This window comes from Triturus cristatus, chromosome 7, assembly GCF_964204655.1.
Source record: "Triturus cristatus chromosome 7, aTriCri1.1, whole genome shotgun sequence".
Lineage (NCBI taxonomy): Eukaryota > Metazoa > Chordata > Amphibia > Caudata > Salamandridae > Triturus > Triturus cristatus.
In genome coordinates this window covers 434,955,027-434,982,354 of record NC_140590.1, presented here as the reverse complement: position 1 = coordinate 434,982,354, position 27,328 = coordinate 434,955,027, and the positions used below count along the sequence as shown (strand labels likewise).

Genomic DNA, 27,328 nt, shown 5'->3' with positions numbered 1-27,328 from the left:
GTACTTTGTGGACACAGATGCCAGAAGAAAACCCAGGGGGATGTTCCATGTGAACAGGCTGAAGCCTTACCTCTGGACGGATTTCACAGTGAATATCATGGCTATGGTAGAGAGAGTTGAGGAAGAAAGTAAGCCTCTTCTTGAATTACTGCACAGTGACATGAGGGAAAGGCACTGCTGAAGGAGTTCTGCTAACCCGAGTTAATACCTGAGCAGCAGAGAGAGTGTAGAGAGGAGTTGATACGGTTTTCTAACATCTTCTTGGTGTCTGCAGCGTTGGAGCTGTTCTGGGTGCATGATTTAGACACAGGAAACAGTCTGCCATTGAAATGCAGAATGCATCGAATGTGTGACTGGGTTCAGGGATGCATTAAGGCGGAAGTTGCCAAGATGTTGGGTCGGAGGTCATTGAGTGATCTCGTTGTCCATGGTATAGTCCTGTGGTACAAGTGCCCAAGCAAGTGTCTACTGGCTTGCAGTTCTCATGGACTACCAAGCCCCCCATGAGGTGAACAAACCCAATGCTCATCCTATCTCAAGAGCGGAAAAGCCTGTGGATCGGTTGGGTGCTGCAAAGTACTTTAGCAGCTTTGATCTGACCAGTGGGTATTGGCATATTGCCTTAGCACCATTTATGTGCCAGAAGGGCTGTATAAGTTCAAAGTGAAGCCCTTTGAGACGAAGAATGCTCCTGCCACTTTTCAGCACCTGTTGAACCATGCAGGGCTGGTGTAGTTCTGTGTGCCCTACTTAAATGAAACTGCGGTATTTAGCAATTCATGGCAGCACCACCTAAGACACCTAAGGCAGGTGCTGGCCAGGACACAAGAGGCAAAACTGCCCATCAAAGCAACTAAGTGTCAGGCGGGGCGGTCCTCTGTAGTGTACCATGGCCATGAAGTGAGGAACGGGACGATCCTCCTGTTAGATGTCAAAATTCAGTATGTGATAGACTGGTAAGTGCCTACTACCCAGACTGAAATGAAGGCCTTTTTAGGACTCACCAGGTATTGCAGAAACTTTGTGGCACGCTTTGACTTCCACGATGCAGCCCAGAAAAGTGATCTGGACTGAACTGAAGAAGGCACTATGCAATGCTCCAATACTGAAAGCACCAGACTTTAGTCAGACTTTTATTGTACAGATGGATTCCTCTGACAAGGGAGTTGGAGTGGTGTTAGCTAAACTGTATGACAAGGGTAGAGGTCGTCCAGTAGCATTCAGAGAACAGAACTTGGTAGCTATTGAGAATGAGTGCTTTGTGATAGTGTGGGCCTTGCTTAAGTTCAACCCTTACTTGTTTCACACTACGTCTGAAGTGCAAACAAATCATAATCTGTTGAAGTGGTTGATGGCTGTGAAAAGGGAGAATCCCTAGGTATTGAGATGGTCTATCATTTTCCAAGCTTAAGATTTTGTAGAGGAGCAAAGGGCCTGATTGTGTAACTGATGTTGATGGATATTTCCATCAATTTTACCAATTCAAACTCTCCAAGATAGGAATCAATTTGGGAGTTGCCACTGTTGGGATGGAAAAGTCCCTCATGTTAATGGATGTGCACCCTGCCCTGAGCCGCCCAGCTGCAGTGATATCGGGATCTTTGGTAATGATATTCTGGCCATCGGCGAATAAGGATCATGCGTGTCTCACTGATTGGATCATGCATGTCTCACTGATTGCAGTCTTGCTAAAGACCGGGGTGGGCATCCAAATTGTTACACTCAGGTGGTGGAAAGCTACTACCTTTACTAAGAGTTAAGCAGCAAAGGCACGGTAGTGGCACCATGCAGTGCTTTCAAGTAATCTACATTCTGAAATCCAGATGTGATCCTCTAGGCAATATCATGGCCTGTGTTTGGGGCTATCAGATTTGGAGACATTACTGCTCTGATAGACCGCTCTCTGGAAGAAGTACAAGTCAGAGAAATGGGCACTTCAAAGTAGGCAATCCCCAGAACTCAAACTTCAAAAGCAGAGACACTAAATGACATTTGTGTCTGGAAAATGATTATAAAAACAGGAGCTTGGGACACCCAAACTGCGAAACTGAAGCTGTACATCAGCATGGAGAAGCTCAGCATGAGTTTTGATGGTTGTGACCAAGATTGGGGAGTGAGGTTCTGCCAGTCGTCCATGCTGCGTAGGGGGACATCAACCAGAATAATCAGAAACATTTGGTTGGAGCCTGGAGCACCTGCTTCTGCCTGACCTGAAACCAGAGGACCCTGTAAGGAAAATGAGACTGCCTGGAGAGAGCGGGGTCCAGTGTGGACCCTGCAGAGTAGATATCGGGTGCAGAGTGAGATTCTGGCCCATGGGGACCGCCACACCTATAGGTCCACCTGCCAGTGATCATGGCTTGTAACCTCCCCCTCCCCAAATATGCCAAATGGGGACCACACCAAATCTTAAAGGCCGCTGCCCTAGTGCAATGCTGTGGTGAAGATAGGTCCATTGCTCTGTGAAGTGTTGTGACTCGAAGAGGGACCTCCCCTTAAGTGTGTGGCTCAAGATCCTTATTTTTAAGGTGGGGGTCGGGGAGAATCTTAATGACCGTAAGCCTGGTGCAGCGCTGTGGTGAAGATAAAGCCATCGCCCTGTGCAGTGTTGTGCCCGGAAAACGGACCCCACCTTGAGTGCTCGGAGCGCAACCCCCGTATGCTAGATTGGGCCAGTGGAAGAAGCCGAAGTCCGGTGCCCGAGAACAGTGTGCAACTGTGAACTCAGTGCTTCTGTATTATCATCTGAACTCAAGTAGCAGCCCCAGGTCTGCCATTGGAGACAGACAGTACTTACAGTGACAACAGAGGAGCGCTGTGGAGGTCCAGAACCCGTGCAGGCTGCGAAGAGACTACCAGCACTATACGCTCATCGCTGGCACCAGCCAACGTTAACCATGAAACAGGACCACTGAATGCTCCTGGGACTTCTGCCTTTACTCCAGCAGGAGCAGGTAATACTGCACCCGGAGCTGTTGAGCCTTTGTGTGTGTATGGGGGGGTGGGAGTTTGGGGGAGGGGATCTGCTGTGACAGAAGAGGCGAAGGTACTGGGGCAATTTGGACTCTGAATAGCCATTGTGGGACTGTTAAGACTCATGTTCTCTAGTGTGGACTAACCTGAATGTTGCTTTAAGTAAATGGGAAATACCCCAGTCTGTACTTGGAAAAGTGGTGTACTGATGCTCACTCATGGGGACAGTGCTACAATAAAGACCTTATGAAGACTGAGTTATTATTTAGTGAGTACCATTTATTATTTAGTGTATACCGTACTTTGGTTTGTGCATGTGTATAAATACTACTTTTCATAAAAGCAAGTAATTTGTCTGAATATTCATTAACTGAGGTTGCTGAACATATGCTAATTTGTGAGCCTGTGTTCGCCCTACACCTACCTCCTCCCCAAGAATGCATTGGCTGCTTAACTTGTGCTACCACAGACAGCCAAGCATGGAATAGGTATTTGGCACAGTTGATCAGAGCCCATAGAAGGCCAGGCCCCCAACATCAGGAACAAATGGCTTCAACCACCATGGTTGGGACCAGTAGTTCCTTCTTGCTCATGGCCCTCTGAAAGGGGTTCTGACAGCTGAACTTGTCAGATTACTTCTTTTAAGGCTGCATGCTGTAACACTGTGTTCACAAGGCTCTACAGTTCTCAAGTCAACAAACTGACCTAACTGAAAAGATACTACTCATTTGTAATCAGTCTGGTTCACATTCTTTTACTACCTTCTATTCCACGCGATATACATTCTCACAGAACTGAACGTCAATCTGACTAACATATGCAAAAGCCTCGAACTAGTAGCTAGGTTGCCAAAGATGCAAATGGGCTGGCAGTCGCAACTGATATGTTTCATCTTTATTTTCCTCAGAGAGCACTTAAAAGTCCCATGAGGATATAGGATTTGTGTTGCAAATCTCCTACATGAGTAATACAGGAGAACATGTCGAGTTTTGTAATAATTAATATTTAAACAGTATTTCGCATTCACCTAACTTAACAATCCACTTGTAGTTGTATTATAGAATAACTGGAATTAGTTTCTACAAAATGTCTTACTGGCATTTTGTATAAACATTGTTTTCTCCATATTGAACCTACCCTGAACCAGAACAAAAGAAAAACTTACCATCTGGGCTATTGAGATCTGTATTTGGGTTTTTCTCCTTCAGTATCTTCAAGGAATCTTGATACTTTTTGCTGGATGGTTTCCTACCAATGATGCTGAGATCATAACAATCAACCATTAAGAACCGAAATGAATGAAAAGGACAAAAGTGGTAAGCATAGTATCCTTCAGAATCAGAATCTTCAGAAACACACTTCTGCCTTGTTGTAGAAACAGAGTCTTGTTGATCTTGCAAACATTTACTGTTAAGCTCAGAGTTGGTTAAATAGTCCCTACTGAAGTTGTAAAATTCATGGTTTCCCCACACATGATGAAATGCAGCTTTGCATTTTCCCACTTCATTTAAGACTCTTTGAAGAGATACATCAGATGCTTGGAGCTGAAAATTGATGCCGTCTATGATATCGCCAAGTTGAAGTATGAAACTGGGCCCCTTGGCTTCCTTATTCCACTCTTCAATTGCACTTTGGAAGAGATGAAGGCTTTGTCTGTAATATCTCTTTCTTGTCCTGGTAAAGTTATAACTGTCTTCTGTATCAGCATACTGAACATCTGCTATGATACCAAAAGTAAAGTAGGGCTCCATCCCATCACTACTTTCGTTTTCTCGGTCCAGGACATTAGAATATAGCTCCTGAAATAGAAAAATACAAATAGCCAGTTCAGGACACAAAGCTTAGAATTAAATGCATCTATTCAGAGAATGCATCCAGAAAAGTGAAGCATTTCTCTTATTCCTCAAAAAAGGTCTGCCATATGAAGAATGAAGAAACTTGCAACCTATACACATAAACCTTCTCTCTTAATCAACTCCCTTGAGCGATGTAGTGACTTATTCCCATAGAATGATTAATGAAATGTTGGTCTACTCTGCAGGTTCTGATACTCTCAAGTTTATCTCCATAATCTAACAGATTCTTGAGGTTTTTTAATGTGTTTGAAAGCGGGCCTCCAAAATGAATTAAGAGCATCACTCCTTTCCCATGGTTTGCAAACACTGTTTTGGCAGATTTCACAGTGATAAATAAAATAGTCAATGGAGCTTGTCACCTCTTTGTGTCTCCCTGGGATTGCTGCATACAATTTGGAGCCTCCAAAATGAACATTAGGCTTTTCTTGTTTGATGGGCTTCATTTTAATATTTTATCCGGGTACAAAGAGCCATACAGGTCTGGACAACCTCATGTATTCAACAATTCTTTTAAAAAGTAGTATAAGAAGAAGTAAAAAGAAAAAGTGGGCATTGGGTAAGCACCCTTCAGACATTAGCCTTCATGTGTTTTTCATCGTTAGCCATTACATGGCTGGGCTGTTCATAGCCATGCATTTCATTGATGGCTGCACTGTTCCATTTATGTTGCTCTTAGATTTTTGTGATCCCATACTTGTTACGCACAGTCTCCAAAATTCATATTGGAAGATTTTTAATAGTAGTATGGCACAGAAGCCCCCCTTTCAAAAGCTTGGTAGCTATTTGGTCAGCCTCCTACTTCAAGAGATCTCCCTATACCATACAGACAAGGATGACATGCACGAGATTCCATAAAGGACTCAACACAGCTCCCTCCTATATAAACACACAGATGGGACACATAGGGAACTAAGACACATATCAAGTAGCCCTTGTGTTAGGCTGCATATGCAACATGACAATTAAGAACCAGTGTGTCTTCTTGGATGTATTTACTTTGTTGCATATCAACACTCTGATGCTGCTTAATGGGAATTTTCCTTAGGAAGTGGGTGCTGTTTGGATACATAAAACTGCTATAAAATTTAAGCGTTATTAGCTAATCATCCTTGCCTGTTCCTATGTTTTATTTTACTATCATTATAACATGTTGTTGAAGTTACATTTCCAAAACTGCGAACAACTAATAATCACCTTGCCTTAAATGACTTATTTTGCATATGCATCACCCACTTATAACTAAAACTAACACATCGTATTTATTTAAACATACTAAATAAACTAACCTTTTCGTCACTTCTTTTGTACAATTACTGCTATTGCCAACTATTGTCACCCTATTACAACAACCCTTCACTGCTTCATATATGCTTAACATATACCACAATCAAAATGTAAAAGATTATTCTCACTGATATATGGACACATATAATTATTTGCCTTATTACACTATACTACTATGTCTAACCACCCTAGTTCATTCATTGTTTATGAGTAGAAAAAGTTGACCAGTGTTGCTTCAACAATACAAAATCCCCTCAATTGCTAGTACACTATTTCTTGGACAGGGGTCATACTAGGTGGCAGGTCAAACACAAATATCTGCTAGGCTATATTTTAATTAGTATACTTTTTTAAGTTCACCAATTATTATGCTATCTTGAGGTTCACTTTCATAACACTCTTTGGATAAGGTACATCTTACCTCTGCTACTGCAGTCTGTTCAGTAGAGGAACCCTACTCCCTGCTTACATATTGTTGCAGCCCAAGATTTTGCTTCATTGTGGGATTTTCTTTCTGTGACAGCTGGGGCAACACACACAGCTGCCCACCTATTACCAGACACTTCCCCTAACAAGAAGTCAGACCTATTAGCTTTGCCAATGCTTGTTTGGTTTAAGTGTTCTTCTTTTTACGTGCAGCTTCAAAGTCCTGAACTCAAAATATTTGTTCATGTTCCTCCCAAACAATTCTGCTGCAGAATCTGTGGATGTTAAGATGCTTCTCTTCATTCACTTCTCTCTATATTGAGCAACTGAGCTTCTCTGTAATACTTTTGCATTCACCTCGACTCTACCTTATCGCAGACCACAACGAATTTCCTCTCACATCTTTAGTCTTTAGCCCAGTCTAACTCGGACGGAGTGCAATTTTGGTTCAAAGACCAGTTCCAAGCGCAGAATTTAATCATTCAGAGAAGGAAGGAGTGCTCCACGCACTGCACGCTGTTAGATGCAGAGCACAGCCTACTGCTGGATGTCATCTCTGCCTGGATTGTTCTGGCTTCTGTGATCTTGCAGTCAACCAAAGGGGTATTTCGCAAGCCACATGGATCATAAATGGATGGAGGCAGGCCTGGAAAATTCAGAGCGGTGCAAATGATGTCAAACTTGGACTTCTACTTCCTTTGTCGACTGAACACCATGATTTCAGGATAGATGTCTGGACAAGCCTTATAAACAGCCATGCCCATCATTGTGGTCTGTTTATAGGATGTGATCTGAATTTCTCAAGGTGCAGTAGAGTTTTTTTTGTTATGCCAGTTTTTGTTTGAATTGCATATAACAGGGAATCAAGAAAGAAGTGTGCATCACAAAAGATTCACATTAACCCCTCTGATTCACATACTTTTTTAAAGGTGACACTAATGATGAGAACCCATAGGCACAGTGATACTTGCAGTCCTTTTGCATTGCTCACATTTTTTTTATATCAATAGTTATCACATGATATGCCCTGCTAAATATATTTTTTTACACAGATCACTACTTAAAGAATTAAATGTAGCCGCTTTCTATGCATTCTTATATAAAACAGAATAGGTCCCACACTGTGTAAGTGGTTGTCCTTTTCTCCTCCATGAAAAAATACAGAAATAAACTGTACATTTGCAGCAAATCATCTGGCCTGTAATGTTGCAATCAAGAAGGCGACTCAACAGAACTTCTCAGAGTTCAGTCTTTGACAAGCAAACATATGAATTATAATCCTTATTTTGTTGTAAGATGGGCTACAAGCTTGTACTTTATATCCATAAAGTGGATAAGGAAGCAGCATTGAGTCCATGGACTGTTAACTTGTACATGCTTTTCAAAACTCAGATACTCCCCCAGTAACTAGTAACTGGAGTACAGCTCTGGAGAGGTTCAACATTCAATTTATCCCCTGCAGAGTCTGTGAACCAATCTGCCCCATTAGCAACCGGCTGTGCATGCCTCCCCCAGACGATGTGGCATCACAAGCCCACTCAACATCCATGGCCTTTGCCATAAAATCCATGTTAAAATTAGTTCAAGGTGCATGTTCTTCCAAACGTTGCAGGATTCAGAAGCCAACAGGTACTACAGCAGCTTATTACCCACTTCCACTTTGTTTCCCCTCTAAGGCTAATTGGTCATAATGATAGAGCTAGGCAGCACAGCCAAGTTAGAGGAGTCTTCCACCAAAGCACTACAACAAAACGTGCAACTATGCTCCATCCAACCCAAAACACAATTTTTTTTACCACAGTTTTGGCATTTTTGTGCTCTCAGTGAACTTCTAGTTTGTGGTGGAAACCACATGAAATCCATGGTTGATCCAGGAAAGTTATAGATTTCTGAAAAGCACACAAACTCCTGAACTCATCAAGGGGTCATATGTCAAGATCCCTCAAGGTTTTAACAAAGAAACTAACTGTTGAAATAAAGAAACATTGGAATTGAGTTGGAAAAAGGGCAATTTGTGACTTTTTATCTATAACCCTTTGTCACAATGGCCAATTTACACAAGCAATATGCCATTACTTCCACTAGACCCTTCTGGTTGCGGGGATATATATGGTGTGTAGGTTCCCCAAGATCCCGAGGTACCCAGAGCCAACAACTGAGCAGCACTGTACAATTGGTTACTGAGTACCGACCAATTCATATGGTGAGATATGTATAGTGAAAAATGGGTATCAAGAAACCTAGGTATTTCTGAATTAGGCACAAGATATGGAGTTTAGAAGCAGTGATTACCAATGGAAACCTAGTAAACCTGCAAATATTTGAAAACTAGACACCTAGCAGAATTCAGGATGGGGTGACTTGGGTTCTCTGACCAGGTAAATTTACTCTGAAGCCTTTGCAAACCTCAAACTTTGACTAAAAGCACACATTTTCCACACATTTCTGTGAGAAAATCTTCTGGAATCTGTGGAAAGCCACAAATGTCCTTCCACCCTGCATTCCCCAAAGTCTCCCAATAAAAATGCTACCTCATTTGTGTGGGTATGCCAAGTGACTGTAACAGGAAAGGGCCCTGTAGTGTGTATAAAGTTATTACATGCTCCTGTTTTTTATGTGATACACCTTTAACAGAGCGCCCATATTGCCTGTGTTCTGTGAAACACTGGACAGGTTCTGAAAGCTGTTGGAGATACCATTCTTGAGCAGCCTTCTGACCTGTCCTGAGCGTTCTACTGTTATGGGCTAATTTTATCCAGAAATAAAGATAACTCTTCATTCAGCAATACAGCATACCTTTCTCCTATTTCTAGAGACAGCAATTCGACCCCCACTACAGACCCCACACACAACACACATAGACGCATCAAATTTTTTGCACTGAAAACAGACCCTTTTTTTGCAATGTAGGTAGCTGTGGGTTTTTGGCCCTAGCTCAGCTGGCACCTAGAGAAATTGAGTAAAGCGGCACATTTTTTAAAACTAGGCAAACCGGGGGAGTCTTGGGGTGTATGACCAGCGTGGCTCTTACCAGGTCATTTTACCCAGAAACCTTTGCAAACCTCAAACTTCAAACAAAAAACACATTTTGCTCACATTTCTGTGATGAAAATTTCAAGAATCTGCTGGAAGCCACAAACGTCTGTCCACCTAGCATTCCCTGTCCACCCACCGCTCCCCCAGTCTCCTGATAACAATGGTACCTCACTTGTATTGGTAGACCTAGGTCCCGTGACAGGAAAGTGTCCAAAACCCAACATAGACACAGCAAATATTTCCACTGAAAACTGACACTTTTTTTACAATTTGGATAGCTGTAGATTTTGGGTCCTAGTTTATCCGGCATTTAGGGAAACCTAGAAAACCTGCGCATATTTTAAAACTAGACATCTAGGGGAATCCAGGGTGGCGTGACTTGTGTGGCTCCCTCCAGATGTTTTTTACCCAGGATTCCTTGCAAACCTCAAACTTTGAACCCAAAAAAAAAAAATGTCATCCCATTTCTGTGATGGAAAGGTCTGGAATCTGTGGGAACCCACAAACCTCCTTCCATCTAGCATCCCCCAGGTCTCGCGATAAAAATAGCACCAAACTTGTGCGGATAAGTCTAGTGCCCGCAGCAGTGAAGGGCCCACAATTCAACATCGACACATCACATTTTTACTGGAAAATTACACTTTGTTTTAAAATGTCAGCAGCTGTGGATTTTGGGCCGTAGCTCAGCCGGCACCTATGGAAACCTAGCAAACATCTAAGTGTCTCCCCTATCTCTTACTTAAAAAAGAAAAAAAATCATCCTACAGTGCCAGCACTGGAGGATCCTTTCCAACCCTCCTTAGTGTCGGCCACTGGCCGACAGATGCACTGGGGAGCGGGTGCTGACCCACACCTGTGTGAAAGGGGTTAAAATGCATAAACAAATGCATCAAAAAATGAAAAACAAGGACACATTTATTGACATTTTTCAATATTCTGTAATTTCCTAAAATTGGTCATAAAATGGAGAGTGCAAAAATGCTCATGTGGTCAGAATAAAGTTAACAATGATTAATAAATCAAACTCCAAATATGTATATTCAAGATGGAAATCCGCCTCATATAGCTTTATTTAGTAAACTGTGTTACAAGAGTGCAGGAAAATGAAAATGAACTATTTCTTCTATTGCTCAAAATATTTTAATTTTATTTCAGTAATCAAAACATTATTGTTTTTCTCTGCCAACTGATGTGGGGTGTATCTTTCTTTTTAATTCATTATTCTCTTTACTTAAACTTTTTTTTATTTCAGAATGCTGCTATTTATGAGTTTTATGTTATATTTAATTTAACTGAATTCTGTGAATCTAGAAGAAACTTAGCAATGAACAGAAAGTCGAAAACTTAAAGTGATTATTTAGGAACGTTAACAATTCGCCAAAGATAAAAAAATGTCCACATAGTTAGTGAGGTGACAATGTTCAGTGGAAGGTGAGTCTGCTTTCTTTCTGAAACACAGGACGGAGCAGATCTGATGCTGATGGTTGTTCCAAATTCAGGGTGCATAAGCTCAGAAGACTTGACTTTTGGTCTTTTCTTTTATGCATTTCTTCGTTTTTATTAGTTAGTGTCATGACTCCTGACCTGCTATTGTATGTCTGCAATAGCTAATTTCTCATGTAGGTATACTGGGGTTTTGTTTCACAGGGCCTTATGATTCTCCGACAGCCTAAGAAAGTCTTGAAAATGATGTGAACCTGGAAGGGGTGCTAGTGTCAGGGTAATGAGGTTGAATTTATTTAGGCCCTTGACGAGTTTAGTTGTAGCAGGGAGAATGCCTTTCAGGGCTGCTAATGTTGATTTCGGTATAGCATGGAGCAGAGTAATCACTCTGTCATGGTGGGAGACTAGTGCTTGTACTATTGATTTAAAGAGAATTTCAGACACAAAGGCTTTCAAGAGCAAGAGATTCTACCACACATTCTTAGTTTTCTTAGCTATATGTTGCTTGAGGTAGAGGTCTGTGTCTACAGTGGCCCCAACTGATTATATATCTGCAGTCAGTTGGAGATTAATGCCTTCAAGATTCATGTTTTCTAACCAAACTTCAATCAAAGGTATTTAATACTATTAGAGAACAGGAGGAGTTCAGATAGACTGAGATTTAGATATGTTCTTGACATCCGGTTCAGTCTTAGCTCTAGGCATGTTTTTGGCATGTTGACGGATCCTATCATCATCGGTGAGTAATATAACCATGAGTGATCTGAAGAAGTTGATGACAGAGTTTATCGGGCCTAAAGATTTGCATTTCAACAAGCTGTTGCGGACTTACTTACATATGCCTACTACTCCTCCTGGAGTGTAGGTCATTAACCAGGACTCTCTAGCCAGCTGTCCTGGGCTTTCTTTCAATCTGACTCCAGGTGTAACACATCTCCTTGCCGTCAGCCTCGAGGCCTCAGAACCAGGTGTTTCTTGGCCTTCCTCTTTTCCTTTTCCCTTGAGGGTTCCAGGTGAGGGTGGTGTTTAATGCATGCTTGCGGAGGGTGACCCATCCAGCCCCAGCATCTTTTCATGATTTCATCATAAGGAGGAAGTTGAAAAGTCTTCTGCCAGAGGTCGTTGTTGCTGATGGTGTTTGGCCAATGTATTTGGAGGATTTTCTTCAGACAGGTGTCTGGACTTTGTTGGTGGTTTTCACTGCTGTCCTCTAAGCTTCTGCTCCATACAAAAAGACCGATTTTACATTAGTGTTAGAAAGCCTGATCTTGTTTGGCAGCATTCGGTCCTTGGAGCTCGAGGTCTTCTTTAGCTAAATGAAGGGAGTCCTTGCTTTGCTGATTCTTGCCTTGACGTCGGTGTTTGTGCTTCCCTGCTTATCTAGGACACTGCACAGGCAGGTGAATGCCTCATCCTCTTCCATTACATCACCTGCAAGAATGAGTGCAGTTGTGCTGGCAGTGTTATCCTTCAGGATCTTGGTTTTTGCCTTGTGGATGTTGAGACCAAGTTCTGCTGATGTGGCTGCCACATTGTCGGTTATCTCTTGCATCTTCAGATGGGTATTGTAAAGTAGTGCCAGGTCATCTGCAGAGTCAAGGTCGTCGAGCTGCATCCAAGGTGTACACTCAATCCCATTGCTTCTCCTTGCTGTGGATGACTTCATGATCCAGTCTATGGCCAGCAGGAAGAGAAAAGGCAGAAGCAGACTCCGGTCCTTACTTGGAAGACTTCCGTGAGTTCACCCTCCATGGACTATTGTGCAGGTTATTCTTCTATAAGGTTTCTGATGATTCTTACGAGTTTATCTGGCAAACCGTAGTGGCGGAGGAGTTTCCAAAGGGTCTATCAGTCCGTGGTGTGTAATGCCTTCCCATATTGCCTTAGATGGGGGAGTTCAATTCCAGGATCTATCTTTGTGGAAGCCAGCCTCCTGGTCTCGCAACTGAGCATTGTGTTCCTTCATTCTGTTCAGGGTGACACTCTTGAATGCTTTGCCTGGGGTTGATAGAAGAGTTATCCCTCTGAGAGTCAGCTGTGGCGCCACGCAAATTGGAGACGTAAGCACAGGGCAAAACGTCAGGACTCCTTCAGGGCCTCTTAGTGTTGAATGCTATGGCTCAAGGCAGGACCTGGGGCAAAACGAGACAGACCTGATGGGGAGACCCTGGGTCACACCCAAAGCATCCCGCAGGCATCGCACTCCCTGGCCTGTTCTATTAATGCCATACCCCAACTGAGCTCATGAGGCGCGGGGGTTGGCCTAGACCTCAAATCTGTGGCAGATGAGGCGGGCCCAGCACCGGGGGGGGTGGTAACACAACAGATACTTGCTGCCGGTCTCGCCTACGCTGCCCTCCTCGACCTGATGTGCTGTGACACAGAGTACACGCAACACGCCCAAGTAAGCAGGCCCTGACAGCAACAATCACTGTACTGCCGACACGGCTCACCCTGGTGCCACAGACAGACTAGCACATGACCCAGGCAGACACCGGACATCTCCATCTAATGGTTTTGGCACAAAAACTAGCCATGTGCCGCCTGCGCACGAATGTTCAACAAGTCAATGTGCGCTCCAGCGCCCCAGAGAAAATGCACGCGGATGGGGGCAGCGCCGGAGAGGCACCACACACAGAGATTTCCATCAAACTAGATTCGGTACTGGCGGCAGTGGAGAAGATAGGGGCCACGCTGGATCAAACGAGGACCTCTGTGGAGTCTACAATAGACATAGTGTAAGACCTATGACCCTCAGTCTAGGTACACTCTCTCCCCGCAGCTCTGCTGTGCCGTTTCTTGCCTCCAGACCCTGACCTCCTCCTTGGGAGGTTCGAGGCTGCTGCCCGCTCCTGTGCCTGCTGCCCGCTCCAACTGGGACCAGACTGCCTGCAACCACCGTAACCTTTCTCAGACGTTTTTTTCCTTAATTTTTCCCTGTTGTGCCACTGTTATTGTGCCCATCTGTGTCTTGCTCTAATTCCACCACTGTTTTTATTTTCTCGTGCCAGCCTGTTCCTTTCGCCTTTCGCCACTGCTGCCCCTTCCCCCTGGAATTCCCCCCCAGAATGCCCCCGCACCCACCTCCCAGCCTCTCCTCCCTCCCACCTCCCCTACTTAATGGCAGCCGCGCGCAGCGGGCGCACCGCTGGTTCGCCAAAGGCAAGCCTGTCTGTACCCGTCCGTGACCCGACTGCGGCCAGCGCCAGGAACCCTGGACCTCCCACTACCCATCGCTATGACACTACCACCCTCCTTGCACTCAAAACTGGAAGACTTAGAGAATGCCAACAGGCCTCGCTTAACACAGCCCACGGCCAGTTCTCCTGCCTCCACTGCCGCCAGATCCTCACCGCCACCCGGGCCTCCAACACCGCCGATGCCAGCACCGGCGACACCCAAAAATGCATCCTCCTCAACGTACGCTCCGTACACAAACACGCCATGGAAATCTGGAACCTACTCGACTCTCTCTCGCCCGACATCGCCTTCTTCACAGAGACCTGGAAAAATGCATCCTCCGCCTCCGACATCAGCACCGCCTTCCGAGATGGATACAAGATCCAGAGGAAAGACCGCTCCAACCACCCAGGAGAGGGCCTCGCCATCGCTCACAAGAGCACCCTCTGCCTCACAACCTCCAGCGAAACCTTCCCCTCCGCCGAACACCTGCACTTCCAGATCCAGACCACCCCCAAAGCCACACTCCGAGGAACCCTCGTCTACAGACCCCCCGGCTCCCAAACACCCTTCGCCACCACCATCACCGACTTCATCACACCCCACGCCATCGCCTCAACAAACTACATACTCATTGGAGACCTGAACTTCCACCCCGACAACCCCAGTGACCCCAACTCCACTATCCTTCGTGACAACCTTGCCAGCATCGGACTTAAACAACTCCTCAACACACTGACCCACAGAGCAGGACACACCCTCGGCCCCATCTTCGCGGTAGGAAACAGCATCCAATTCAGCCACACAATGCAACAGCCATGGACCGACTACCACTTCGCCATCAACAAACCCAAGGCACCCAAACTAGCCCCACACTCAACACGAAGGAACTGGAGCAAGGTTACCGAAGAGCAACTTAACTCCATCATTACCCGAGACAACCACACCTGGGCACCCGATGCAAACGACGCAGCCAGAGAACTCCACACCTGGATCTCCGACTGCGCAGACGAGCTTGCCCCGCTACACAACCCCGACAGACAACGCCCCAGGAAAGCCGCCTGGTTCGCCACCACTCTCCAAGAAGCCAGACGCACCTGCAGATGCCTGGAGAAGAACTGGAGAAACACCAAGACAACTGAAAACCACACAACCTACAAGGACGCCATGATGGACTACCACAACCAGATCACAGCCACCAAGTGGAACTTCATCCACAACAAAATCCTGGCCAACACCACCAACTCCAAGGAACTTTTCAGTGTCATTCAAGAATTCACCAACCCACACAGCGAAGCCAGACATCACCCCATCCCAAGACCTCTGCGACAAGCTTGAAACCTATTTCCACCTCAAGATCAAAAACCTCTACGACAACTTCATCGATCATCCAGAAGGCGCCCCAGAAACACCAGCCAGCCCACCATCTCCAACTGGACACCGATCACAGCTGAAGACACCGCCTCGACCATGAAAAGCATCCACTCGGGGGCCCCCACCGACCCCTGCCCCCCTCACATCTACCACAGAGCCGTGACCGCCATCGCGCCCGAACTACAACGCACCATCAACACCACCTTCAAAACAGGCACCTTCCCAGATGACTGGAGGCGTGCAGAAGTCAGCCCTCTGCTCAAGAAGCCCTCAACGGACCCCACTGACCTCAAGAACTATCGGCCCATCTCGCTCCTCCCCTTCGCAGCCAAAGTTACAGAGAAAACAGTCAACAGGAAACTGACACGATTCATTGACGAGAACGCAGTCCTCGACCCGTCCCAATCCGGATTCCGAAGCAACCACAGCACAGAGGCAGCCCTACTCGCTGCCACAGATGACATCCGAACCTTCCTTGACCAAGGCCACTCCGCAGCCCTCATCCTACTCGACCTATCAGCGGCCTTCGACACCGTCTCCCACCGCACACTAGTCACTAGACTACACGACACAGGCATACAAGGAACAGCCCTGGACTGGATCCAATCATTCCTCACCGGAGGAAGCCAAAGGATCAGACTCCCACCTTTCCTCTCCGACCCCACGAAATTCACCTGCGGAGTCCCACAGGGTTCATCCCTGAGCCCCACCCTCTTCAACATCTACATGGCCCCCCTCGCAGCCATCATCCAACAACACGGCCTCAACATCGTATCCTATGCCGACGACACCCAGCTCATCCTCTCCCTCACTAAAGACCCCACCACTGCCAAACTCAACTTCCGGAAAGGAATGAAAGACGCCGCAGTCTGGATGACCAACAGCTGCCTGAAGCTCAACGCCGAGAAGACAGAAGTCTTCGTCCTCGGTACCACCCCTTCTGCATGGTCCAGAACCTCGTGGCGGACCGCCCTCGAAGCCCACCTACCCCCTCAGACCACGGAAAGAACCTCAGCATCGTACTCGACTCATTACTCACCATGAACCGACAGGTCAACACCGTCACCTCCAGCTGCTTTAACACCCTCTGCAAGACCTTCAAGTGGATCCCCCCAGAGTCAATGAAGACAGTCACACACACCACTCATCACCAGCAGACTGGACTATGGAAACACACTTTACGCCGGCATCAACAAGTCCCTACTCCGCAAACTCCAGACAATATAGAACACCGCCGCCAGACTCGTCCTCGGCATCCCCCGACACAAACACATCAGTCAACACCTACAAAGTCTCCACTGGCTCCCCATGGAGAAAAGAGTCACTTTCACAATCCTCACTCATGCCTACAAATGCCTACACAACAACGGACCCAAATACCTCAACAACAGAATCAACTTCCACGTACCCAAAAGAAACCTCCGATCTTCCAACCTCGCACTGGCCGAAACGCCGCGCATCCACAGAGCCAGATCCTTCTCTCACATTGCAGCCAAGACCTGGAACGAGCTACCGGCAGACATCAGACGTGCCCCCTCCATGAACACCTTCAGGAAGACCCTCAATACCTGGCTCTTCGGCTAAACAGATCTGCGGACCCCCCCTCAGCGCCTTGAGACCCTCATGGGTGAGTAGCACGCTTACAATTCCCTGATTGATTGATTGACACCTCAGACTTCCCTCTGCTATGTGCTGACCACCAGAAGCTGGTTGAAAAGGTCCCCTCCCATGAACAGTCCCTAGCCGAACTAAAGCCCATCACGCAAAGCCACACAGCGGCCCTACAGGACCTACTTGATCGTATGCACACATTAGAGGAGAGAGTGGAAGAAGCGGAAGGGCGCTCGCGCCACAAAAACGCCTGAGTAGTAGGCCTCCCGGAAGGAGATGAAGGACACAACTCGGAGGAATACGTCGAGCACTGGCTCAGGGAGCTGCTGTCAACTGGCATACTGTCGCAGCATTTCGTGGTTGAGAGAGCGCACCGGGTACCAGCCCATAAACCTCCCCTAGGTGCCCAGCCGCGGCCATTCCTATTCAAACTGCTCAATTACAGAGACAGAGATGTGATGTTACGTAAAACCTGCAAGCTCACAGATATCAGTGTCCGAGGCAATCAAGTCATCGTGTTCCCAGATTACACAGCACAGGTGCAGAGGCGTAGGAGCACCTACACTTCAGTGAAGCGGCAGCTCCGTGATCTAGATATCCGCTATTCCTTGCTCTTCCTGGCCAGACTACGAGTGGTCACGAAAGGCTCCACACGTTTTTTTTTTTTTTTTTGTTTTGTTTTTGAAAACCTTTATTGACAGTTCAATCAAGAACAGGTATGGGGGGGAGGAGCCAAGATGGCGACCGGAGCAGTCGCTTGAGCGCCCGGCTCCGTCGGCCCTTGGCCTCGGACTATCATCCTGATTCCTATCCTTGCCGATTTTCGAGGTGCCACGCGTGCGACGACGCGCTGACTGCGCCGTCGCTTTCCCGAAGTCTTAGCCCGCCCGGATGCCGGAGTTCTTGGTGCCTTTGTTCTCCGCCCTGGACCCTTGCTCTACTGTGGCCTCGGCCGGCCCTCTGGAAGCGTTGCAGTCACCGGACCCGCTGGTGCAAATCTGAGCCCGAGGTCCCGCTCCCGCCTCACGCCACGTACGGTCGCCAGAAGAGCCGGGAGAGAGACGCCCGGACACCTCCTGTACCCTGCACCTGACGGGCTGGAGCTAGAGGGTAAGCCCCGGTGTGGCGGGTCTCCTACCCCGCTCTGTGGACCACGCTGTGGAAGGCTGCAGACCTCCTTCTTCTATGGTCTAGTCGGCTGCAAAGAGAGCCCGAGGGAGGGGAAGCGCCTGCTGGCTTTCACCTGTGGCGGCGCAGACCTGTTGGGAATTGCCTCCTTGTCACGATCCCCCCCCTGGCCACGGTACCGTTCAACGGTAAAACATGGCGCTGATTGCCTGCTCGCTGCTGGGGGGTGATGCTCCGGTCTCGCCCGCTGCCCGCTTCGCCCTCCCTCTACCAGACTCCAGTTCCCCAGTGCCGTCCCGGATTGCTGCCGTTGTGGGGACGCAGCTTCCGCTGACATACGGCTCCGTTCTGGCTGCCCTGTGGGACTTTCGTCTGCAATTGTGTGTCGGCTTGCAAACGCTGAGTGAGCGGTTCGACTCTACACTGTCTGCTGCGGGCCGTGAGCGCCCCGTTTGTGATCAACAAGACGTGAGTCTGCCAGTGCTGTGGTCCTCCTGCGGGGAAGCAACGACTGGGTATAACGGTGCTACACTGGTGTCTTCATTTGGCTTTCCCGGCGCTCAGGATCAATCGCTCTCCTGCTCAATGGCAGACACTTTGTTTCCCCGGTCATTGCTGCCTGCTTTGTTGTTGCCTGCCTCACCGTGCCCGCAGGAGTTTCCAGCTGAACTACACCTGGCGACCTCGAGGAACCGTTCACGGTGGCCTACGGCTCCTTTTATGTGGAACTCATGTACTTTACAAGCCAGGTCTGGATTTTATATGGTGTGCAAGGGGACCTCCATAGATGATCGGCGGCCATTTTGTGACTCTACTTCTCCATCTTCTCCCAAGTGGCCATATTGTCTTTGTCTGTTCGGGATGCGGGGCATTCACGAGGGGGCGGGTCTAATCGTACGCCCGCGATCGGGCCAGGGCTAGATTACTCTCTATCATCATGGCTTCACGGCCGGGCTGGACTGGGACTGGAATTGTCTACATATGTTGTGCGCACTCGTCGCGATCTGTCTGCCTTCTTTGCCTTGGTGTTACATGCTATCTTCACACGACCGCCTTTGGGTGTAGTGGGATTTCGGTGTGTGGAGGATTGGTTGGCCGGTGGTGTCGGGCGCTCCGAGGATACGTGGGCTCCTCCCCACCTCCTTTCTTCTTTCTTCTCTTAGTTTCTTTACTCTATTCCTACTTTCTCTCTTGTCTATATTTCGGGTTCATTGGGCGACAGGCACTATGCTGGGGGGGGGGTAGGCCATAGCCTCCGCATTGGTGTAGGGTGGGGGGGTAATTTACTGTTTCTTTTTAGTTCTATGGGCCTCTTTCTTTCATGTCTCTGCGCTATACTTGTTTCGATTCGGGGTCCGGGTGTGGGGTGGATTGAGTGGGGGCGGCTTTTAGGGGGTGCGTATTTACTACTGTGATGATCCTGTTATCTAACTGCATCGCCTTACTGTATGAGATTTTCTATGGCTGTTTTAATGATGCTGCTGCCCTCCAGTGTATGAAGCCGACTTGCGGACTCGAATCTCCTTGTTTCTATCCTTTACTGCCTTTTTTTCTCGATAAAAATGTTTTTGTTTTTTTTTGAAAACCTTAAAATTAACCTTCACTTCTCCTTCCCCCGGTGTCCAGGATCCCTCCAGTGTATGAATCCTGAATCGTTGCTAATCTTGACCTTGACGCACAGGGGATGTATTGTTTGTCTCTGTGCTCAACCGTATTGTGGCCGGCCTGATGGTTGTAGGCCCGTATTTGTTCTTTTACTATGCACAAATAAAGGTTTTTAAAAAAAAAAAAAAAAAAAAAAAAAGAACAGGTATGGGCCTACAACCCCCCGGGGCCGGCCGCTAAGCAATCAGAGCAAAAACAGGCAAATGTAAACACAGGCAGCACTTCGGGGAGGAGAATCGTAATGCTAATACTGTGAACAGCGTAGGTAGGGCACCAGGAGAAAAAGGTTTTCATTTTATAATGAAACAAGGCAGAAGGATCAGGTGCCAGACAATTTTCAAACAGCAATTACAGATATGCAGAGTAATAGACAGAAACGATTTACAGCAATCTGTTAGGTCAATGGCGCAAACACAAGAACATCAGGATGGGGAAGAATATCGTAAGCAGTGGCGCCTGCAGTCCCCCGCCAGAACTCCCGGAGAGCGCCCCGGAAATTGTGGTACACATGGAGCGGCAGCGAGTCATAGCAAAGGAAGTGTATCACGCTGATCCCAGAAAAAGAATAACAAAAAGAAACAGAGAAGAAAAAGGAGGCCATGGAAAAAGAGAGAAAAGACTAAAGAATCCCCTCCCCCAACCCCCCACCCTGCACCTCTGCAGATGAGTACGGCCCCCCCCCCCAGCAGTGTGCCTGTCGCCCTGGAACCAGACCCGAAATATAGGAGAATAGGGAAAAAGAAGTAGGAAAAGAACCCCACCAGACGGGGGGGTAGAGAGAGTATTAATAAACTGGAGGAGGGCCTTCAAAACATACCCCCGGCTTCTCCCTCCCGCACGGTAAGTTTCCCCCAAAGTGAAACAATAAGCAGCACAAAATCGATCTTCTCAAAGAAAGATGGGGAGCATTATGCACCTATTATGCTGTTAGCTATGCCAGGAGAGCACGCAACCCCTGAGCCCTCCCGTCTACTAGATGACCACCCCTGAAGGATCAGCCTTATCCCTGACCACTCTTTGGAATTCTGCCCATGCCTACCCCTCGACCCAGCACCATATCCGATGTTCCAAGGTAGAGGATTGTCCAAAAACGTCCGAGAAGCGACGCATACAGGTGGGATGGAAGTCTCTGAGCATCAACACAGTCCGCAGCGTGGAGAAACAGGCTTCCCAGTGCTGCCCCAGGATATGCACTGCACTCAAGGTCCAGGAAGGCAGAAGCAGCCAAAGCAGACAATAGTTGCTGGAGTTGTCCTTGGGTCGCAGGAGGGCACGTACGGGACGAGGCTACCACATCCCCCTCAGGGCCAATGCCTCCGGGACAGATCAGGCCCTCAACTGGACGAACACACTGTAGCATACTGGCCGGAGTGTCCAGCTGTGCACTAACCTCAGGGGTGGCCGCCAAAGTGTCCTCCTGTGCGCAGTGTGAGTAGTCCCTGTGTACGTGCGGACAGGCGGGTCGCCATTGCCCCAACGCCGACGCCACACCGTTGAGCTTACTCCCCAAGACCCCGACACCATGGATCAAGGAGGAGTGAAGAGCACCAAGGGCCTCGAGGAGGTCGCCGTACCCCAGCACAGCTCTCTGGGATCGCGCCGCCACACTCCCAAAAGTCGCACTCTCACAAGCCCGCTGCGACCCAGCGGACAGGATGGTAGGCTTCATCGCAACAAGATGGCCGCCAAGTATTCCCGACCCTCACCGGGGCCGGGACCCTGGGACAAGCGTCTCGATGTCCACGTCGCTGGTGACCGGGTTCCGGGGGCAGGCAAAAAGTTATCCATTGCGTGGTCACGGGCAACAGTCGTCCCCACTACGGACCAGCTCCCGTAAAAATCCGGGGGCGGCCCGCAATGATCCGGGCAGGATACGGGCGGCGGCCGGGCAGCTCACCATCAAAGGCAGGGGCAGCCACCGGAGGATCTGAGAATTGCACCCCCGGGCATGCACCCGGTCCGCTACGCTTGACAATAGAAACGACCACGACGAAATGTAGGCCGAGTTTGGCACCGCTCCGGTGGACCGACTCCACCCAGTCACAACAGACCGCTGTTGTTGAACTGCCACCCGGCCACGGCGTCCACTCGAGGTCCCGGCTCCGGGGCCGCACAGGCCGCAAAGTTCAGATGCACATTTCTCCGGCGGTACCGCAGCCAGAAACCTCGGAGTCACACAGTCGGGTGCCACTCTCCTTCAGAAACACGACCGCGTAGCACAGGTTGAGGATCTCGTGCAGGATATCCGTGCGGGATGCGGAGGTTCACGGAGCCGGGAGTCTACGCTGCCGTCCCGGTCGCCATCTTGGCTCCTCCCTACTCCACACGTTTTTTTGACTCACCCTCTGGTGTGCCCTGGCAGGAGAAACTGCTGCCGCGCCAGACGAAGGGGCCCCAATGATACGACACCGTTTTCTATGGCTCCCTACCCCGAGCAGAAGATAATGGAGAGGCAATAAACAATACAAATGGCTGCAACGATTGGGGTTGCAGCATAGCACATGGACCGTGACTTGAGCCCTTCCAGATCAACAACCACCAGTGGCTCAATGCCATCCTGAGTCGACGACCTAGACCGATCACAACCATCAGATGTCACTCCACAGATGGGAGATCACATAATATAACATGATAAGCGCAACCCTGAAGCGAAATGCTAAATGCACAAATATACTGCAACTAGCTTGACATGTCCTACTAAGGTACTCAGCAATCCACGCGTGGGATAGTAAAAAGCGGCAGTTTATATGCTAACACACATGGCAGTTTGGATTACTAACAATGCTGTCACAACATCGAGGGAAACCTAAATTTGTGCAGTCGCATATCACGCATACCCATAACTGACTGCACACTAGCATAGTTGTTGCAAGGTTGGGCACCCCAGTTTGGACGAATGTCGCACTTGAGTTTGACCTTTACAGTTATGCACTTTATAGTTCAAATCTCTGCTTTATTTTTAGTATTGATATCTCAGAATACACCCACTAACTACCTGGCTCGCTGCGTCTTGCTCACCCTTGCCCGCACTAAACAACACACTGCCCAGATATGTCACAAGCGAACATAGTCATATGGAATGTGCGGGGCATGCACAAACCAACGCGCCGATGCTCTATATACTCCTATTTGCAGTGTAGGTCCACAAGCGTAGCTCTATTACAGGAGACACACAACACATGCAGAGCTAGAGCGCCTGCGTAGGAGGTGGAGAGGTCAAATATATGGCACTGCCTACTCCGCCCATGCACGTGGTGCCTTAGTATGGATAAGGGCTGGGGTCCCATTTGTGAGGGAAGAAGAGGCAATAGACACTGAGGGCAGATATGTATTTGTGAAAGGGGGGGACTTCAACTCAGTACTTAACGTCGACCTAGATAGGTCATTCTTGCCCATCTTGAGACCTGCAGTAATCTCCAAAGCACAGGTATTCGCGGACTGCCTTGCTCACTGGGCATTGTCAGAGCCCTCAACCCCAACATACGGGTCTACTCATACTACTCCACGTTGCACAGGCTCCATGTGCAGCTTGATCGCATAGTGGGCTCTCATGCCCTATTCCCACTTGTCCATAAGATAGAGTACTTGTGTCGGACACACTCCGATCATAACCACCAGCTGCTGCAACTCACCTGGGAGGCGGTCCGTTCCCCGGTCCCCACATGGTGACTTCAGCCAGCTGCGCTAGAAGACCTAGCGTTTCGCTCATCCTTGGGGATAGCAATTCTCTAATACTTTGAAACCATTGCAGGCACAGTAGGCAACACATTACTGGAATGGGAAGCTTTCTAGGTAACTGTGAGGGGACACTGTTTGGGGACCACTTGGAATATACGCAAACAACTATCCAACTCCCTTACAAAAATAGAGGCGCAGCTGCAGAGGCACGAAACAAGCAGGGCATGGGGAGGCGGGGCGCGCAGGGCCTGGAAACACTAAGCGCAGAACTATTAGAGCATCTCCAGTGCCATCATTAATAATTACGCAGCAGACACAGCACGCACACATGCTACGGCAGATCAGGCGGGTCTGATGCTAGCCTGGCTTATATGATAAGAACAGCTTATCAACCCATAGGTGTGGTGCGTACCAACACGGGACACATGTTATAAACGCAACACGAATTACACACCGCCATGACACGCCATTATGCCTTGCTATACCAATCTCAGGGTCAATGAATTGAACAAAGCCTAGGGATGTTTTTAGACATCATACAACTGCCTGAGACAAAAACAAAACACAGGGAAATGGTGAAAGAGCCGATTCCGTTAGAGGAGATTAGGGATGCAATTGCATCTCTAGCCAAGGGGAAGAAACCAAGGCCAGATGGACTACCGGCAGAGTATTATAAAGCATACCGGGTGTCGCTCACACAGCGCCTGCATACGCTGTATGAGACCGTTCTGGATGGGCGGCAGCCCCCTCCATCCCTGCGCGAGGCACATCTGGTGACATTGCTTAAGCCCGACAAAGACCCTACGGAAGTCGGTTCGTACAGACCTCTAGCATTGCTCAACACTGATTACAAGATACTAGCAAAGGTTCTGGCATACAGGCTCGCACTGGTGGTTCCCATGTTGATACATGCAGACCAGAACGGCTTCATACCATCCCGTAGTACTTCGCTTAACTTACGCTGATTCTTCAGAATTGCGTTCGACTTCACGCACACTTAGCCGCGCACAGGTTGCCTAGTACTGGACCTAGAGAAAGCATTTGATTCCCTGGAATGGGAGTTCCTGTTCGCGGCAATGAAGAAATATAATCTGGGCGCCACATTCCTGCTGTATACAGAGCCGTCCGTTAGGGTCAAAATGGGCCCTTACATTTCAGACCCGATCTCAGTGCGGAGAGGGACTAGTCAGGGGAGCCCTGTATCCCCCCTCCTCTTCGCACTCGCCATAGAGTCACTTACAGAGACAATCCGCACTCAGCTGGGAGATGGTATTCGCCTAGGAGATGGCATACATGGGGTGTCACTATACGCAGAAGGTCTGCTGCTATATCTTAGTGACATTGAAAATGTGCCTCTGCAGCTGGCGGGGATCCTGCGATAATTCGACGGTCTCTTAGGGTTGAGGGTGAATGCTAATAAATACTCCTTCAGCGGGGGGAATCGTGCACCAAGCCTTGTCCTTAATGGTGGAAGGGTGCAGTGGAGGGCAGACATGTTCCGCTATTTAGGCATAAGAATATACCGGCAGTCTGCAGACTTGTTTGATGGGAACCTGGGTAGAGCGCTAGCAGCTATCAAATCCCAGATGCAGTTTTGAAGTACACTCCCGCTCACCGTAACAGGCGGAGTGGCACTCATTAAAATGGTGACTCTCCCGAGGTTCCTATACTATTTCACAAATCTGCCGCTATATATCCCCTTTCCTTTTTCGGCACGCTGGAGAAAGTGATCAGGGATTTTATATGGGGCAGCGCCTGGCACAGAGTAGCGATAAAGAAACGGTATCTGCCTACGGACCAGAGAGGCTTGGCAGCTCCGAATTTCGAGCAGTACTACTTGGCTGCCCAATTGCGATGGATAGCCAGGTGGATGGCCGATCGCCAACGTGATGACACTGCAACCACGCAACCGCCCTACACACTAGCACAACTGATAAGACTATTTCATCCCGGTGCGAACGTAAGAACGCCGGAGTCCCTATTACTCAGGGTGGCGCATAAGTGCTTTCGTAGGAGCCTTTACATAACTAGACATATAACACTCTATGCACCTGCGTTGCCTCTGGAGGGATCTCCCACAGGCCAGACACCGATTACAATTGCCTAGCTCCGGGACTGGCATGAGGCAGGCATTCAATCCCTAGGAGACTTCTACCGCGATGGGACGCTCATCCCATATATGACATTAGTAGAGGAAGAAGGGCTGCCCTCGGGTCAATTCCTTTTGTACCGCTCACTAGTAGCTACACTCACGACTAAATGGGGTGACCTCACGACTGAGCCACAAACACACCTCACCATGCAATACCTACACGTCATGGGCCAGGGTAGACACCTCACACTGTGGTTTGCGGCCTCGCTTAGGCAACACAAAACAGTCAGCCTAGACCCATTTCAACACAACTGGGAGCAGGACCTGGGCCGCCAATTCTCAGACACGGAGTGGGCTCTGGTATTGGAAAGCCCGGTGCACATCTCCAGAAGCATGCAGTTTCGGCGAATTCAATATTACATTACTCAGAGAATATATCTCACACCCGCTAAAATTAACTGGTACTTTAACTACACGGACTCTGTCTGCCCACGATGTTCCACCATCGATGCAGACCTGCTGCACATGCTTTGGGGCTGCATTCATCTTCACACATACTGGAGGGGAGTGGCGGATGCATTGAGCGCGCGATGCCCTTTGAGTGGCCGACTTACATCCTACACCAATACCGCAGAACCCGTAGTAACAAAGTATCTTCCAGGTTCTTAGACTTAGGAATAGTGGTAGCCAAAAGGTTAATTACTGGGAAATGAAAGGCGCTAGACCCTCCGCATGCACAGGCATGGCGCCACTCTATGCTCGTATGGGCCAAGGCAGAGAGTATCGCAATTAGGTGTGAAGACATTATGGGCATACGCAAGTTCCCAAAAGCTGCGAGTTGGAATGCAGTGTTAGCTGAACTGCTGCGGATCACTGGAGATGTAGGGGGGAGCTCCCCAGGGACCGACCCAGCTGGCCGAAAGCACATATACGCACCACAGCACTAAACTATCTGAGGCGCCTGATTGACTGCCATAGGTGACACATATACACACATGACTACATGACATGGAACAGCGGGTGAGCACGTGGGCAGTGGTCATTGATAACACGTGTAAGAATCCAAGTAGGGGAGCTGATGGGGTACTCAGATTGTTTTCTAGAATCTGTTATGTTTTTAGTTGTCCCCACACAGTCACTGCCAGTCACCACACGCCATCAGACAAGTAATAGCAGTACACTATAGCGCTAATACGCATTAAGCACAATGGAATTAAGGGAAATTTGCGTACGCCTGCATAGGTATAGTAGCACATTATAAGCATATACTGCCTATTACACTTGGGCAATGCTTAATCTACTAATCAGCGCAGTACTGATGTCATTGTATTATATGTTATGAAACAAATGGTTTTCCCATGAGATGTGATGTATGTATGGTAATCTGTTGATAATATTGAAACGCTAATAAAAATATGTTTAAAAAAAAGAGTAGTCAGTGAAATAACGTTGGTACAGTAATGTTGTTATACAACAATATCATCAATGATACTGAATGTAAGTAGGACCACAGAAAACTAGTGTAAAACAGTAAAAATGAAGTAGAATGCTGGAACTGACTCAATTTGGCCTTAATGTCCTC

The 27,328-nt window shown here is 48.1% G+C and overlaps 1 protein-coding gene across 2 annotated transcripts in view; it reads right to left on the bottom strand.

Moving 5' to 3' along the window:
- ADPRM (ADP-ribose/CDP-alcohol diphosphatase, manganese dependent) overlaps nt 1–27,328 on the bottom strand; it is a 273,505-nt gene that overhangs the window by 94,201 nt on the left and 151,976 nt on the right. For both annotated transcript variants that reach the window (XM_085616748.1, XM_085616747.1), the window contains exon 3: nt 4,139–4,772. In XM_085616748.1, the coding sequence (XP_085472874.1) occupies nt 4,139–4,772 (634 nt within the window). The remainder of the gene's footprint in view (nt 1–4,138; nt 4,773–27,328) is intronic.